Source organism: Lissotriton helveticus, chromosome 2_1, assembly GCF_964261635.1.
Source record: "Lissotriton helveticus chromosome 2_1, aLisHel1.1, whole genome shotgun sequence".
NCBI classification, from domain to species: domain Eukaryota; kingdom Metazoa; phylum Chordata; class Amphibia; order Caudata; family Salamandridae; genus Lissotriton; species Lissotriton helveticus.
Genome location: NC_136059.1, coordinates 1,122,118,055 through 1,122,132,204, shown reverse-complemented (window position 1 = coordinate 1,122,132,204; position 14,150 = coordinate 1,122,118,055). Strand labels below are relative to the sequence as shown.

The following is a 14,150-nucleotide window of genomic DNA, read 5'->3' as shown; positions in this document are numbered from 1 at the left end:
AATATGACTTGCTTGTAAAGGAGCATTTAGTCGATTTAGAGTCAGAAAGCGTGTATGCCATCTCCCAGCAGTATTCCCCAGTTGCATCCCTGGGGCCACAGTTTATTTGCCAAGAGCTCCATGGCCAGAGAGAAAAGTGGAGATAAGAGGACAATCCTGGTGAGTGCCTAGAACTATGTGTATGGGAGATATACCTGCCAGTCTTTACCCGGGCCAAAGTTGCAGTGGGTAGGAGCTTGATGAGTCTAAGCATGTGGGGACACGGACCAAATTTGGATAGAACGACAAAAAGATAGCCCCACTCTAAAGAGTCGAAGGCAGTCTCCAGTCCAATACCAGGCAGCCAGTGTGTGGCCAGCAACCTGGCACTGCTCCAGGACCCGGAAGAGGCGGCATAGATTTAAGGATGTGCTGCAGCCCAGCACAAAGCCATTCTAGTCTTTATGGACCAGCTTTAGAATCACTGGAGCCAGAATGCTCGCCAGTATTTTTCCAAGGATTCTATTGTTTGTGTTGAGCATTGCTAAGGTTCTATAGGAACCAAGGCTTTTCGGATCGCAGCACAACTGGCTTAGGGATGGAAACTATCCGTGTTTTCCAGTGGGACTATGGGAGGCAAGAGATTTAGATTGCTTTGTTGTATAGGGTTTAGATTTCCTGAGGTAGCCAGATTCCAGAGTGTTTTTCTGATGCCAGCAATCTAATGGCTTTGCGAATCTCAAATAGAGTGACTACCGCATTGAGTTCCACTGCCAAGTCTGGTGGAATCCACTGCAGGTCCACGCCTGATAGGAAAACCTTTACAGGCGAGTTGTTAATCCCAGTCACCGGTGCATAAAGATGCTCTTAGAATTAGGTGAACGCTACAAGTATTTCACGATGCGTGTGCAGCGTCTTGGCTGGAGGCAAAGTAAGGGATAGAATGGGGGCACTGTGGACTGTCTTGCCTAATTAACCAAGCCGGTGAGGTGCCGACTTTGTTTGGTCCAGAGTGAGACCATGTGGAGTCCACAGCGTAAAGTTGTGTGTTCTCGCCACACCTTGGTGAACCAGTGGCCACCTCCGGCTGAGGTGACAGCCAGCCTCTCGCAATATTCCGATCAAGCTGTTTCCCTTTGCCCGTGACAGCGCTAAAGCAGTACTCCTGACAGTGACTTTGAATGCGTCCCATTCTATCCAGTAGGATGATGCACTGCCAGTGCTTGCATCAAAGAAATTGAGGCAGGAGACATTAAGGATTGAAGGCGCCATGTTACTATGGGAGGGTTGTCTCAGCATATCTGAACGCACTGAGGGTTGTGGTCCGAATGCGTCCTCCCCAAGTAGTCCGTGTCTGTCACAAACGTGGTCAGTTCAGTGGAGCAGACAGTGCGTTAAAGGCGCATGTGGAGGTCGTGAGGGTGGGAGTATAAAGAGTACAATCTGTCCTCCACGCTGTGTTGCCGCCATATGTCTACCATTGGTGCAGTCAGGTACTCAGATGTTTGGCATGAAAGTATGTGGGAGACAGGAAGCGGTGATGAGAACTGTACAGTAGTGGGTCTAGGACACTGTTGAAATCTCCACCCAGTCACCAGGGAATGCCTCCCCATCATGCCAGGAGCCTTGAAAGCCTGTTAAGGAAGGTAGGTTGCTCTGTGTTCAGAGCATATATTGTTCAGAGCAAAAAGCTTTGCCCCTCTAGTGTGCCCCCACAAAAAGGTAGTGACCTTGTGGGTCGACCGCAGAGTCATTTGCCACAAAGGGAGCCCTGCTCTAATCTAGATTGTACCCCCTGGGCAGAGTAATCAGTTGTGAAATCCTGGCTTCTCCAGCACCGAAGAAAGCATGTGGACTCCGCTTGGGTGATGTGTGTCTCCTGCAGGAGCGATACATTTTCATTGCGATGGCTAAGTAAGAGTATATCAAGTACCGTCTGGAAGGGGTATGCATCCCTCTGATGTTCCATGCGATCACATTATGGTAGGATGTAGCAGGTGTCAGGTTGTGGCCTCAGGTCAGCTTTGGTTGCCACAAGGACGACGGAATCCTGGTGGGGAATGGGTTGGTATCAGTGTGTGAGGGCTAGTGTGCAGTTTGGGACAATAGAACTGGGGTAATAATACAATAGGCATGGCGTGAAACAGTCTGACCACTGTGTAAACGTGCACCAAGTGAACAATGCTGTGGGAGAGGTTCGGCAGATGACGCAAAGTGGGTTTCGCTGGGCATGATGTCGTATGAGGATAGCAACTGCCAGGAGAGTTAGCAGCTCAGAGACAGGACTGCTGAAGGAAGAAAGGAGGGGTGAAATGATCTGTGCAGTGTGCACGCATGCCAAACCCTGGCTGCGGTGGGGAGAGAGTAAGTGGTGTCCCATGCACAGCTGCAGGAAATGTGTAGCAGGAGAAAAAGGGGGAAAAGAAAACTATAACGCCCCAGAGAGGGCACATAGAACGCAGGGGCGGGCACGCGGGGCTATACACTGCATAGAAGATTAATGGACATGCAATAGGCTCGGAGGATATCACCCACCATCTGTAGCATAACCAGTGGCAGTGTGATCGAGCTCCGTATGGGTGAGCAAGTCAGTGACAAGCTACTGTCTCTTCTGGCAGAGCGCTGGGGGCTGGCATCAGAGTCAGTGTGACGGTCAGCATTATAAATCGACTCCGCAGCCTCCAAGGCTTCTTTCCTCTCATGTATCACCTGTTACAGGTCAGGAGGATCCGGTAATCGTTACAGCAGGGAAGTCCACTTTCAGGACATGGTGACCCAGTCCATTGCAGGTGGCGGGAAGGCTACGCCACCTTCGGCGTGCCTCTCCGCCGACTCCCAGGCTGCCACTGGTTCAATGAAGAAGTGTGATTTCCTGTATGAGGTCACTCACAGACGTGGCACAAAGAGCAAGGAATACTGGAGATAAAGCTCCTTCAGCTTATATTTGATATGCTGGAAAGTGGCTGTCTGGCGCTGCACTGCTAGTGTATAATCTGGGAACATCATCATGGGGTGGTTGTCTACCATCAGGGGTCCTGCGGCCCAAGCCGCACAGAGGATAGCGTCTCTGTCCTTAAAGTGCAGGAGTTTAAGGGCTACTGGATGCTGAGAGGTTCCCATTGGAGGCCGGCGAGCAGGCACTCTGTGCGCTCTCTCAATGGAGAAGGGCATTAAGATTTCAGGGGGCGTGAAGGACTGTAGCCGATCTTACATGTTGTCCTTCGATAGTTTCAGGCAGACCCACTACACGTAGGTTGCGCCCTATGAGGAGAGCACCCGATGATGAAGCATGACTTGGATGTGTGAGGGCACCAATAAATAATCCTTAGGATTCCCCAGTATTCGTCCACCTCATATTCCTTTTTCTTTTTCCTTTTCACTATGGGAACAGTACCTCCTTACATTCGTATAAATATTTTGTACCCTCCTCTGGGTTACTCCCAAAGCGAGTAACAGCATTACCTCTCCAGGAACATTTAGTCTTCTGCAAGCATCTGAACTGCTTTCTTCATAGGCATTACACATGCCATAGGAGAGCCCCTTTTCCCATGTCTATTGCTTAAAGAAAGCTCGGACCGTGAAGGTTCCTCCAACATAGCTAGGTTTGCCTGTTTACTTGTGGCGATCTCAACTAATATTCTGGAGCATTGCCCCCTGAACCATTGATAGGACCCCCTATCACTCAGCCACCAATTTGTCTGTACCCTAAGAAAGTTGAGCTGTTGGAACATTTGGGAGGTTAGAGGTACCTAGGACCAAACAAGATGGATAAAACCAAGTCTCCAGTGAGGAAAGACATTCTCCTGATAAGGTTTACAAGCTAAAAATATAAATTGAATGGGACTATTCAGGTAGTACTAATCAAATCACTCTTTTGGACCCAACTATCTGATGATTATGACATCACACTAGCAGAAAAAGATTGGCCTTCAGTCTTCATTAGGCAAGCACCCCAGGGAGAGGAAGTCATAAAGGGGTAGCCTTCTCCCCCATAGTATCTGAAGATATCGGGGAAAATTATGTCAATGAATGGGCTGTGAGACAAGCTCCAGCCTTGTATAGAAAGCAAGCAGGGTGGGATGAACACTCTAGTCCACGTTATTCTCCTACAGAGTGAACCAAAATCACACTACCCTTTAAAACCAGAAGCAGAACGTGATATCAAAGTAATACTAGACCAATTGCAGTATCAAGGCATAATAGCACATTTCCTCTCACCCTTGAACACTCCTTTTTTCCCATCTCAAAACCAGATGGTTCCTATAGAATAGTCTTGAACTATAGGCATTTGAATTGGCACTCCCAAACATATGCAGTACAAAATGAACACAGCACAGGTTTAATGACAAACCGAAAAATTCGCGCCCGTCACTGGCGTCGTAAGCGCCGGGATGACGTCATGGAGGCTACTTAGGCGCCATCCATGCGCACTGACGTCAGTTCTTTCTTTTTCCGTGCCGAAAGCGCAGATCAGGATTGAGCACGTACCTCAGTCATTTTTTTTAGGGCCACTTTTTTGTCTCCTTTTCTTGTTTCTTGGTCCACATAGGGATGCCCGGCTTTAAGTCTTGCGGGTTATGCCACCGTAATATGTCGGTGGGGACCCCAATGATGTCTGCCTCTACTGCCTGGAGCATCACTGTTGGGAGTGCCATGCCATGGCCCTGAAGGCCATACGGGAGCGGCGCCGGAAGTTGCTGGAGGTCTGGCACTCCTCTCACCGCCGCTCCGGGTCTCGGGGCCGTTCGCTGGACCACTCGTGGGCCCGGAGCTGTCGCTCCTCGGACTCTAAGTCTTCCCCTTTGGATTCCGGTAAGTGACGCCATAAAAAGAAGTTGAAGAAGCGTGCTCGCTCTCCGACGTCCCCCGGTTGCTCCCCGGAGGCGGATGTGGGGGACAGGGGCTCCGCCCCTACGGCTCCTCCGGAGCCTGGGAGTCCAGCGGCCTATCCGCTATACCCGTCGGCGACTCCCGAACAGGTGCAAGAGTTCCTTGCTGCCTTGGACCGCCTTTACAGGCCCCAGGCTCCCGCCGGCATACCTTCAGGCCCCTCGGTCCCGTGTCCAGATCCTGTTGGCCCGACGGCACCGCCTCTGGCGCCAGCCCCAGAGCCACTGGATCCAGCGCCCTTGGCTCCGGCGCCCCAAGGTGCAATGGGCCGCTGGCTCCGGCCCCTGCGCCGCCCTTGGCTCCGGCCCCAGCGCCGCCTCTGGCTCCGCCACAGGCGCCACACTGGGTGCCGTTTATCCCGCCCCTACCCCGGTTCCCATTTTCTTCCGGTCTGGGATCGACGTTGGGATGCGGCTCCAGCGCGGCCACGGCTGGCGCCGCTCCCGGCTGACCCCATCTCCGGGTCCAGCCCTGCCGCCGCGGCTGGCTTCCTCTACCCCGGAGCCAGACTAGGACTGGGACGGCTCCGAGGACCCCCTTGCGTGGTAGTGTGACTCAGAGCAGGATTGGGTGGATGACCTTCAAGATGCGGGTGAACTTGATGTGTCTTCTGACCCGGGGTATTCCTCGCCTCCGCCTACTCTGGAGGAAGGAGCTTCTTATACAATGGTGCTGCGGCGCGCCGCAGAGGCTCTCCATCGCGACCTCCCCACGGTGGCCCTTAAGACCAACCTCCTTACGGAGGTGCCCCAGACTGCGTCTACGTCATCGGAGCCGCTGCTCCCTTTCAATGAGGCCCTTACTGATGTCCTCTTGGGTACTTGGTTGCGGCCGGTCTCTGGGGTACCGGTGGATAAGAACGTCGCTAGGCATCATCATCCGGCGTCTGGTGATCCCGCCTTCTTGACCACTCACCCCACTCCTGAGAGCCTGGTCATTCAGGCCTCGACATCACAGAGTGCCTTTCCCTTTGCTCTGCCGGATAGGGACTCTAAGAGGCTGGACCAATATTGCAAGAGGTTGTTTTCCTCGGCCAATTTGGGGTTGAGATCAGTTAATACCGCCTGCGTATGGGCTGTTACTTCCACGCAGTGTGGGAATCAGTGGCAGAGGTTCTGCCTCAGTGCTCTGAGGAGGTCCAGGCTGTCCTTTCCCAGGCGATTGCGGAGGGCAAGGATGCAGCGAAATTTGCCATCAGGTGTGGTTTGGACACTGCTGATTTTTTTGAGCAGGGCGATTTCCACAACGGTGGCGCTGCGGCGCCACTCCTGGTTGCACTCCACTGGTTCTCGCCTGATGTCCAGAGCTCGTTCATGGACATACCCTTCGATGGCTCTCATCTCTTTGGTGACAAGGCGGAAAATGCCCTGGAGCGCTTGAAAGACTTGCGCGCCACGGCCAAGTCTTTGGGTCTTTCCATGAAGGCCCCTGCCACGTCTGGGTTTCGTTCCTTTCGTGTCCAGGGTAGAGGCGCCCAGGCGTGCTCCTCCTCCAAGCCTGTGCAGAACCCGCCCCAGCATGGCCGCGGATGCGGCTTCCACAGGGTCGGGTCTGGTAACCAACGGGTGGGTCAGTCCACCTCCACTCCTGCGGCCTCCATCTACAAGCCTTTCTAATCCAGGTTTCAGGGAGCACCCCACGCCGGTAGGCGGCAGGGATCGTCATCACATCCACCACTGGTGAGATATCACATTGGACAAGTGGGTGCTGCAGATAATCTGCCAAGGTTACTCGCTCCCCTTTCTGTTCTCCCCTCCAGCCATGCCACCTCGGTTCCACTGCATGCCGGGGGATCATTTGGCTCTTCTCTATCAGGAAGTCACAGCCCTCTTGGCCAAGGGGGCCATCGAGCGCGTTCCCGATCAGGAAGTAGAGAGTGGTTGTTATTCCCACTACTTCCTGGTCCCCAAGAAGGACAAGGGGGGCCTACGTCCCATCTTGGAACTCCAGGACGTAAATCGCTTTCTCCGGAGGGAGAAGTTCAAGATGCTGACTCTGGCTCAGGTCCTGGCTGCCCTGGACCCTGGAGACTGGATGGTGGCGTTGAACTTGCAGGACGCCTATTTCCACATCCCTGTCCTGCCGGGCCCACCGGCGCTACTTGGGGTTCACGGTAAACCGGGAGCATTTTCAGTTTGCCGTGCTCCCCACCGGCCTTACCAGTGCCCCTCGGGTGTTCACGAAGGTGATGGCGGTGATCACAGCTCATCTGCGCAGGTCAGGGGTGTCCGTCTTCCCCAACCTCGACGACTGGTGTTTGAAAGGGGGCTTGCCTTAGGCAGTCGTCACCCATCTCCAGACTATGGCCGACCTCCTGCATTTGCTGGGGTTCTCCATCAATGTGCCGAAGTCGCACCTGAGTCCCTCCAAAAAGCTTGCCTTCATCGGAGCTGTTCTGGATTCGACACTGTTTTGGGTTTATCCTCCCGAGCAGCGCGTCCGGGATATTCAGGCTATGGTTTCACTCTTTTGGCCTCTATCCCGGGTTGCAGTCAGGATGACCCTCTGGCTTCTGGGCCTGATGGCTTCCTGCGTCCTGCTAGTGACGCATGCCAGATTGCATACGCGGGCTCTGCAGTGGGACCTGAAGTTCCAGTGGGCACAGCATCAGGGCAACCTGTCAGATCACGTCCATATCTTGGAGGGCGCTGCACGACGGTTGCAGTGGTGGCTCACGAATCGCAATTGGGTCAGTGGCAGATCCCTCTCCCTTTCCCAACCGTAGCACACAGTGGTGACGGATGCGTCCCTCCTGGGATGGGGAGGCCACATGGGAGAGGCGGAGATCAGAGGCCTCTGGTCCCCGGCGGAGTCCCGGCTCCTTATCAACCTTCTGGAGTTGCGGGCGAGGCTGCTTGCACTGAAGGCATTCCTTCCCTCTGTCCGGGGAAGTGTGGTGCAGGTGTTCATGGGCAACACCACCGCTATGTGGTATTGCAACAAACAGGGCGGGGTGGGGTAGTGGACCCTATGTCAGGAGGCTCTGCGCCTTTGGACATGGCTGGAATATCAAGGCATTATCTTGGTGGGTCAACACCTGGCAGGTACTCTGAACGCCAGGGCGGGTGAACTCAGCCGCCGGTGCATGGTGGATCACAAATGGCGTCTGAACTCGGACGTGGCGCCAGGTCTCTTTCTGCAGTGGGGAGAGCCTTGGTTAGATCTATTCGCCACCGAAGAGAACGCGCTATGTCATCAGTTTTGTGCGTTGGAGTTTCCAAGGCGGCACTCGCTTGGAGACGCTTTTTGTCGCGAGTGGAGTTGCTGTCTAATGTACGCTTTTCCGCCTATACCACTTCTGCCCAGAGTGCTGAAGAAGATCAGGCGCGACTGAGCCCAAGTCATTCTTGTGGCTCCGAACTGGGCTCGAAGAGTATGGTATCCCGAGCTACTCAGTATGAGCATCGATCCCCCGATCCGTCTGCCTCTTCAGGAGGATCTTCTGTCGCAGCAGCAGGGGATAGTCCTCCACCCGAACCTGTCCAGCCTCCACCTCCATGCGTGGAGATTGAACGGCGACAGTTGACCGCTTTCGACCTTCCCCCCGAGGTCTGTAATGTCCCTCCACCAAAACGGTATACGCCTGCCGATGAAACAGATTTGTGGCATGGTGCACAGCAAAGGCTGTGGATTCCCTTTCAGCTCCTCTTTCTGAGGTTCTTCTGTTTCTCCTTTGTTTGGCCCAGCAGGGCTCTGCTCTGGGCACTATCAAAGGCTATCTTTCTGCCATTTCGGCCTTCCTAAGGCTCCCTGATCAGCCTTCTCTTTTTAAGTCCCCGGTTGTTAACCGATTTCACAAAGGCATTACACACACGTTTCCTCCCGTGCCCTTCATAATGCCTCAATGGGACTTAAATCTTGTCTTGACTTTTCTGATGTGCGCTCCCTTTGAGCCTCTTCATAACTTTCCTTTATGTCTTCTTACTCTAAGACAGCTTCCCTGGTTGCTATCACCTCTGCCAGAAGAGTGAGTGAGCTCCAGGCCTTTTCTTCCAAACCTCCTTTCATTTCATTTCCGTTCATCCGGACAAGGGGGTTTTAAGGATCCGTCCTTCTTTTCTGCCAAAAGTTGTCACGCCCTTCCACATCGGGCAGACCATCACTTTGCCCGCCTTCTTTCCGCCTCCGCATCCTTCAAGGGAAGAGGAGAGGCTCCACCGTCTGGACCCAAAATGTGCGATAGCATTCTATCAGCAGCCTACACAGCAGTTCCAGGTGGATGATCAGCTTTTTGTTGGCTACGTGGGCGCCAAAAAAGGTTGGGCTGTGCACAAACGGACCATCTCCCGGTGGGTCGTTCTGTGCATCAAAGCATGTTACTCCTTGGCCAAAAAGGAGCCTCCTTTGGGGCTGCGTGCCCATTCGACCAGGGCGACTGCAGCCACTACTGCCTTGGGACGTGGCGTTCCCTTGCAGGACATTTGTCCGGCAGCTATGTGGACCTCGCTGCACACGTTTACCACGTTACAACACAGGGGTGAACCCAAGAAAGTCACTGGGACCTGGGTAGGTAGTAGTACAAAGGGAGGATGGGTCCCAGGATACAATGCACAATAAGGACAGTTCAATAGAAATATAGACACATAGAATCAAATAAAGTGTACATTTGTTATTTAATCACAAAGTACCTGCGCATCAGCGCGCACAGCTCATGTTAGCATAATCACATATTAGGTGCCCAAGAAAAAGGGAAAGGGGAGTGAGGGTGTAAAGTGCTGGGACATAGTGCAAGGTTACGTAGTGTAGTATAATACAGGTCAAATATCCTTAATTACAATCTTGAATAAGGAACCAGCAATGGCAAGAACCAAAGAAAACGCAAATCAATGTACTTGAGATTTAGGCAACCATGCTTCTATCAAAAGGGGAATACATTTTTCATGCTCGGGGTAGAAGCTGGTGGGGGATCTGTTGTCGACGTTTCAACCCCACAACAGGGTAGGGATGCGTAGGCCCTTTTACAGGAGGGTCTTCCTCAGGACGGGGAAATGGGCTAGGGCACAGTCTATAAAGTAAAGATACAAAAACAGAGTCAGCAAAATCCCCTCGGGGATCAAAACATACATGGAAGGGTGTGGTTAAGGTGGGGAGTGAGTTAAAGGAAAATGAATTACCAGGGGTTATGAGGATCACAGGACACGTAGTTTCATCATGTCATGGAACGTAGTGTGTAAGATCTGCATAACCAAAAGGGTTCATGAAGGGTGAAACAACGGAAGCCTAGCAGCCTATCCGGTGAGCAAAGGACGGACTCAATGATAACTACTTTCAAATGGTGTGCTGTTATTCAATACGATCCATAAAAAACAAAGAGCTGGGTGCCAACCCCTATCCTACAAACTCGACATCATGGGTGATCAGATGCGGGGGATTGAATCCAATACAACCGTCAGGGTGCCATCAGCTACCCGCGGTATCTGAGGGAGAGAGTTAAAAAACCCTGTGTCAACTAAAAGGAAACAGCCGTAATGTTGATTTTTACTCAAAACCCGTACACAAGACTAAATAATGGAGCCTGAAGGGTCCGTGTGGGGGCCTGGAGACGTACCTGTATGCTTGCGGTCAAAGCTGAATGTCAGCCGTCATCGAAGGAGCAGTAAGGGAGCGCTGGTGTAGAGCGGTTAAAAAAGGCGGCGAGGCGCGTGCACGTAGTGCTACCCCGAATGCATGAAAAATAGTGAAGAAAGACTCTGGCAGCATCTTCTCACTAATTTAATAACAATAATGAAAACATTGCTTGAACATAGTGCGGAATTGCACACGTTTACCAAGCACTACTGCCTTGACAGTCTGGTCCGGAGAGACAGCTTCTTTGGCCGTTCTGTGCTCCGTGACTTTTTGGTGTAATCTTGTACGCGGACCCACCATCGGGGTTGGTATTGCTGGGGTATCTATTCTAAGGTAAGGAATCTATCACTAACATGTCTCTTTCAGGTGCACAAGTTACTACTTGTGTAACAATAAATCTGTAAGAGATATTAGTTAGTGATAGATTCCTTACCGCCCCACCCATCCTCCCCGTTCTGCGAACTGATTACTAGGGTTAAGGTCATCCTTTTAGGGCCCTAGTTAATGCACCAAAGGTCGGTTTCGGGCATGGCACTGCCTTTCGGCGCGGAATGTTGTGTACAGAACTGACGTCAGCGCGCATGGGTGGCGCCTAAGTAGCCTCCGTGACGTCATCCTGGTGCTTACTATGCAAGTGACGGGCACGGAGCCGCACGGCGTCACCCACCGGTGCGCAGAGGTACTGCTAAGCAGAAAACTTTCTGGATCCTGGGAAATATTCTAAGGTAAGGAATCTATCACTAACTAATGTCTCTTACTAATATCGGTACACAAGTAGTAACTTGTGCGTTTTGGTAATTTGAATATCTGTAATGCTCTTGTCTGGTATATAATGTGCTAAATGTGTCTTCAGTCATTGAAATCGGTAGATGTTTTCGCGAGTAAAGAACCAAGTAGGAAACTTTCTTTCCCTATCACCCTCCCTGACCCTCACTATACACCCTTCACATGGAGTAGTTGTCAAGCATAATGGAACAGAAATATGGTCTACAAAAGCATATATTAAATGAAACCACCATATCAGGGTAGTACATGCCAGTATACAGATTATATGCAGTCCATTGATGAGTGCAAGTGAACTGCTCTCCACAGGTGCAAAATATGTAGACAATTTAAAGAAATGAAAATATTGATGGACTATTCAATTAACAGCGATTGAAACCATCTGATGGAAATGAAGATGCTTTAAGTGCTCTCGCATTATCGACTGAACTCTCCACCCTGTGGCCTGCCAAGTACCCCGTGATTATTCCTGCAAATGTTCAAATTATGTTTTAATAAAAAACAGCCATGTTTACAAGATTGAAAAGGCAAACTGTTTTTTTTTCTTGAAATTATTTATTGCATTTGCCTCTCAGCTACTAAAAGTTGTTTTTGTTCCTGGCCAGCTCTGAAGATCCTGTCCTTTTATGAGACCCAGAATGTTCCTGATGTGGCTCTGGCAATGGTGATGCCTCTCTTACAGATCATGTCGTCTGCTTCAGCAGCAGTGAGTCTGGTCTCAGCAGAGATGAGCACCTCTCGGCAACAGCTGGCCATTACTCTTTTGGAAATTGTGGAGCAGACTTGCAGTAACGGAAATAACAAAGTGGTAATTATGTTCATGTTGGTTGATTAATGCATTGTTCATCTGGTCCTTTCATTATAGGAGAATTCCTATTGATGCTTGTAAAAGTGGATATGATTTCTCATGCAGATAATGTGTAGCATTTGAAGTAAATAAACACAACTCCATGCTAGTTTTAAAATGTTTGAAAGTGTTCATTATGTCAATAAACATGACCTCATATGCAATTTGTATTGGGCCATCAACACTTAGGATTAAAATGATATGTTAATGCTATTTTATGTTAATTTGCATAGTGCTTACCACCATTTCTATAGCCCTGTGTCGCTTTGGAATGTGGGCACTCTTCTAGGGTGTTTTTGACTAGATTGAATTTGTATTTTTAAAATAATTTGTATTTAATTGTTATGCATGAATATGCAACATGACATAAAAACACAATGTCAAGAGGCAAGTTGTTGAGGTATCATCATAGTCTACATCAATCCAGGTGTCTCAGGTCTGAGTCGAGGGCGCTTCAGTCTAAAAACAAGCATACAATTACATACTTCCCCTTTTATTCCCTACGAGACTCTCAATTCCCTCCTGCCCCAATATCTCCCCCTCCCGTCAGTCACTCGTATGGCTACCTTGTCTGTTGCATCCCTTGGGCCCCAGATCTTTTCAAACTTTTGAGGACATCGCCCACCAGTCTTTCAGTCCTCCTACACCAGTCCACTTTGTTCTCCCATACCTGCATGAACAACAGTCTTGAAGACCCTAAATATTTAATTAAATGCCTTGGGGTCACCATCAAGGAAACGTTACAAAAAAGGAGGGAATAGCATGAAGGACTGTTCTTCCCAGATACCTTGGGACACTTAAATGCTGGATGAGAGCCACCTGACTGTCCAGCACAGTGGAAAGTTTTTGGGCTACTTTACTCAAATTGACCTGTACTCTTGAACATTCCCATGTTTTGTGGAGTAGAGTACCCTCTGCTGACATCCCTGTAGGTGCTGATCATTCTAAGTACTCCCCAGTCAGAATAACGAAGTTCTAATAAAATATGCACTGTGGTGTACATTCAGTTGGATCTGCCTGAAACCCCCTCTAATTGCTACTTCTTCCAAGTACCTGCATGCCATCCCCCAGTCATCATCTTACCTAGGTCACCCTCTTATTTGTCCCTCAGAGCATCTAGCAGTGAAAGTTAATTTTGCAGGAGTGTGGAGTATATCTGAGATACTGCGTGTTGCGTCAAGTGTTGTCCCAGTACTTTGTACTCCAGCGGGGACTAATTCGCTACTTGGTTCAAGCTGTCTCTACATTGTCGTAGTATATGTCACATTTGCTGATACCTTAAAAATTGACTCTGTCAGTTCATATTCTGCCTGTTGTTCCAAAAATGGAATCCCCTCCCCATCTCGCCAAATGTCTCCTAGTTTGGAAGCTCCTAGTACATCTCATTTTTTGTAGCCCTCTATCTGTCACTGACCGCTCAAGTGGTCTGAGTTCCACAAGGGGGATTCCTGTGTCAGTTTGTCACCCAAGGCCTTAGTTTCCCACCTCCAGACCTTCACAACCACGTCAGTCGGGGGTCGGTAAGGAAGCCATAACCCTCCCTTCATAAAGCCTTCAGACATAGTCCTCTGAGTCCATCTGCCACCAGTTCGCCATCAATAATGTTTCCTGCATTGTAGAGAAGGCCCAGTTGTTGATTACCAACAACTGTGCAGCCTAGTAGTAAAGTTGAAGGTTTGGGGGTGCAATCACCCCTCCATGTGCTGCTTCATCATCGTGGATAGGGCGATCCTGGGTGCCGCCCAAACCCAGAATAATCTGCGTGCCAACCGAACTACAGTGCGTAAGAACTCGCCCGGGACTTCATGGGGATTATTTTGGAGCACATTTAGGCAGGTAAATCATGCATAATTCTGTCCATTTAAGCAACAAAATTGGGAGTTTCCTCCACCGTCCCTCACCAGTTCTGTAGGCCTCAAGTACCCGAAACAGATTCCGTTGAAGAAATAGATCCAGATCGATCATGATGTAAATTCCTAGGTATGTAAAACCTTGAGGTTGCCACTTAAAGGAATGGTTCCACATCAAATCCGTCGCACCAGCAGCGAATTGAAAGGCCACTGACATGTGCCAGTTAGTGCGA

The 14,150-nt window shown here is 50.4% G+C and overlaps 1 protein-coding gene across 1 annotated transcript in view; it reads left to right on the top strand.

The window, feature by feature from the left end:
- FOCAD (focadhesin) overlaps window positions 1-14,150 on the top strand; it is a 1,210,644-nt gene that overhangs the window by 293,929 nt on the left and 902,565 nt on the right. Inside the window, exon 10 of the mRNA XM_078675948.1 lies at window positions 11,826-12,028. Coding sequence (XP_078532074.1) covers window positions 11,826-12,028 — 203 coding nt within the window. The remainder of the gene's footprint in view (window positions 1-11,825; window positions 12,029-14,150) is intronic.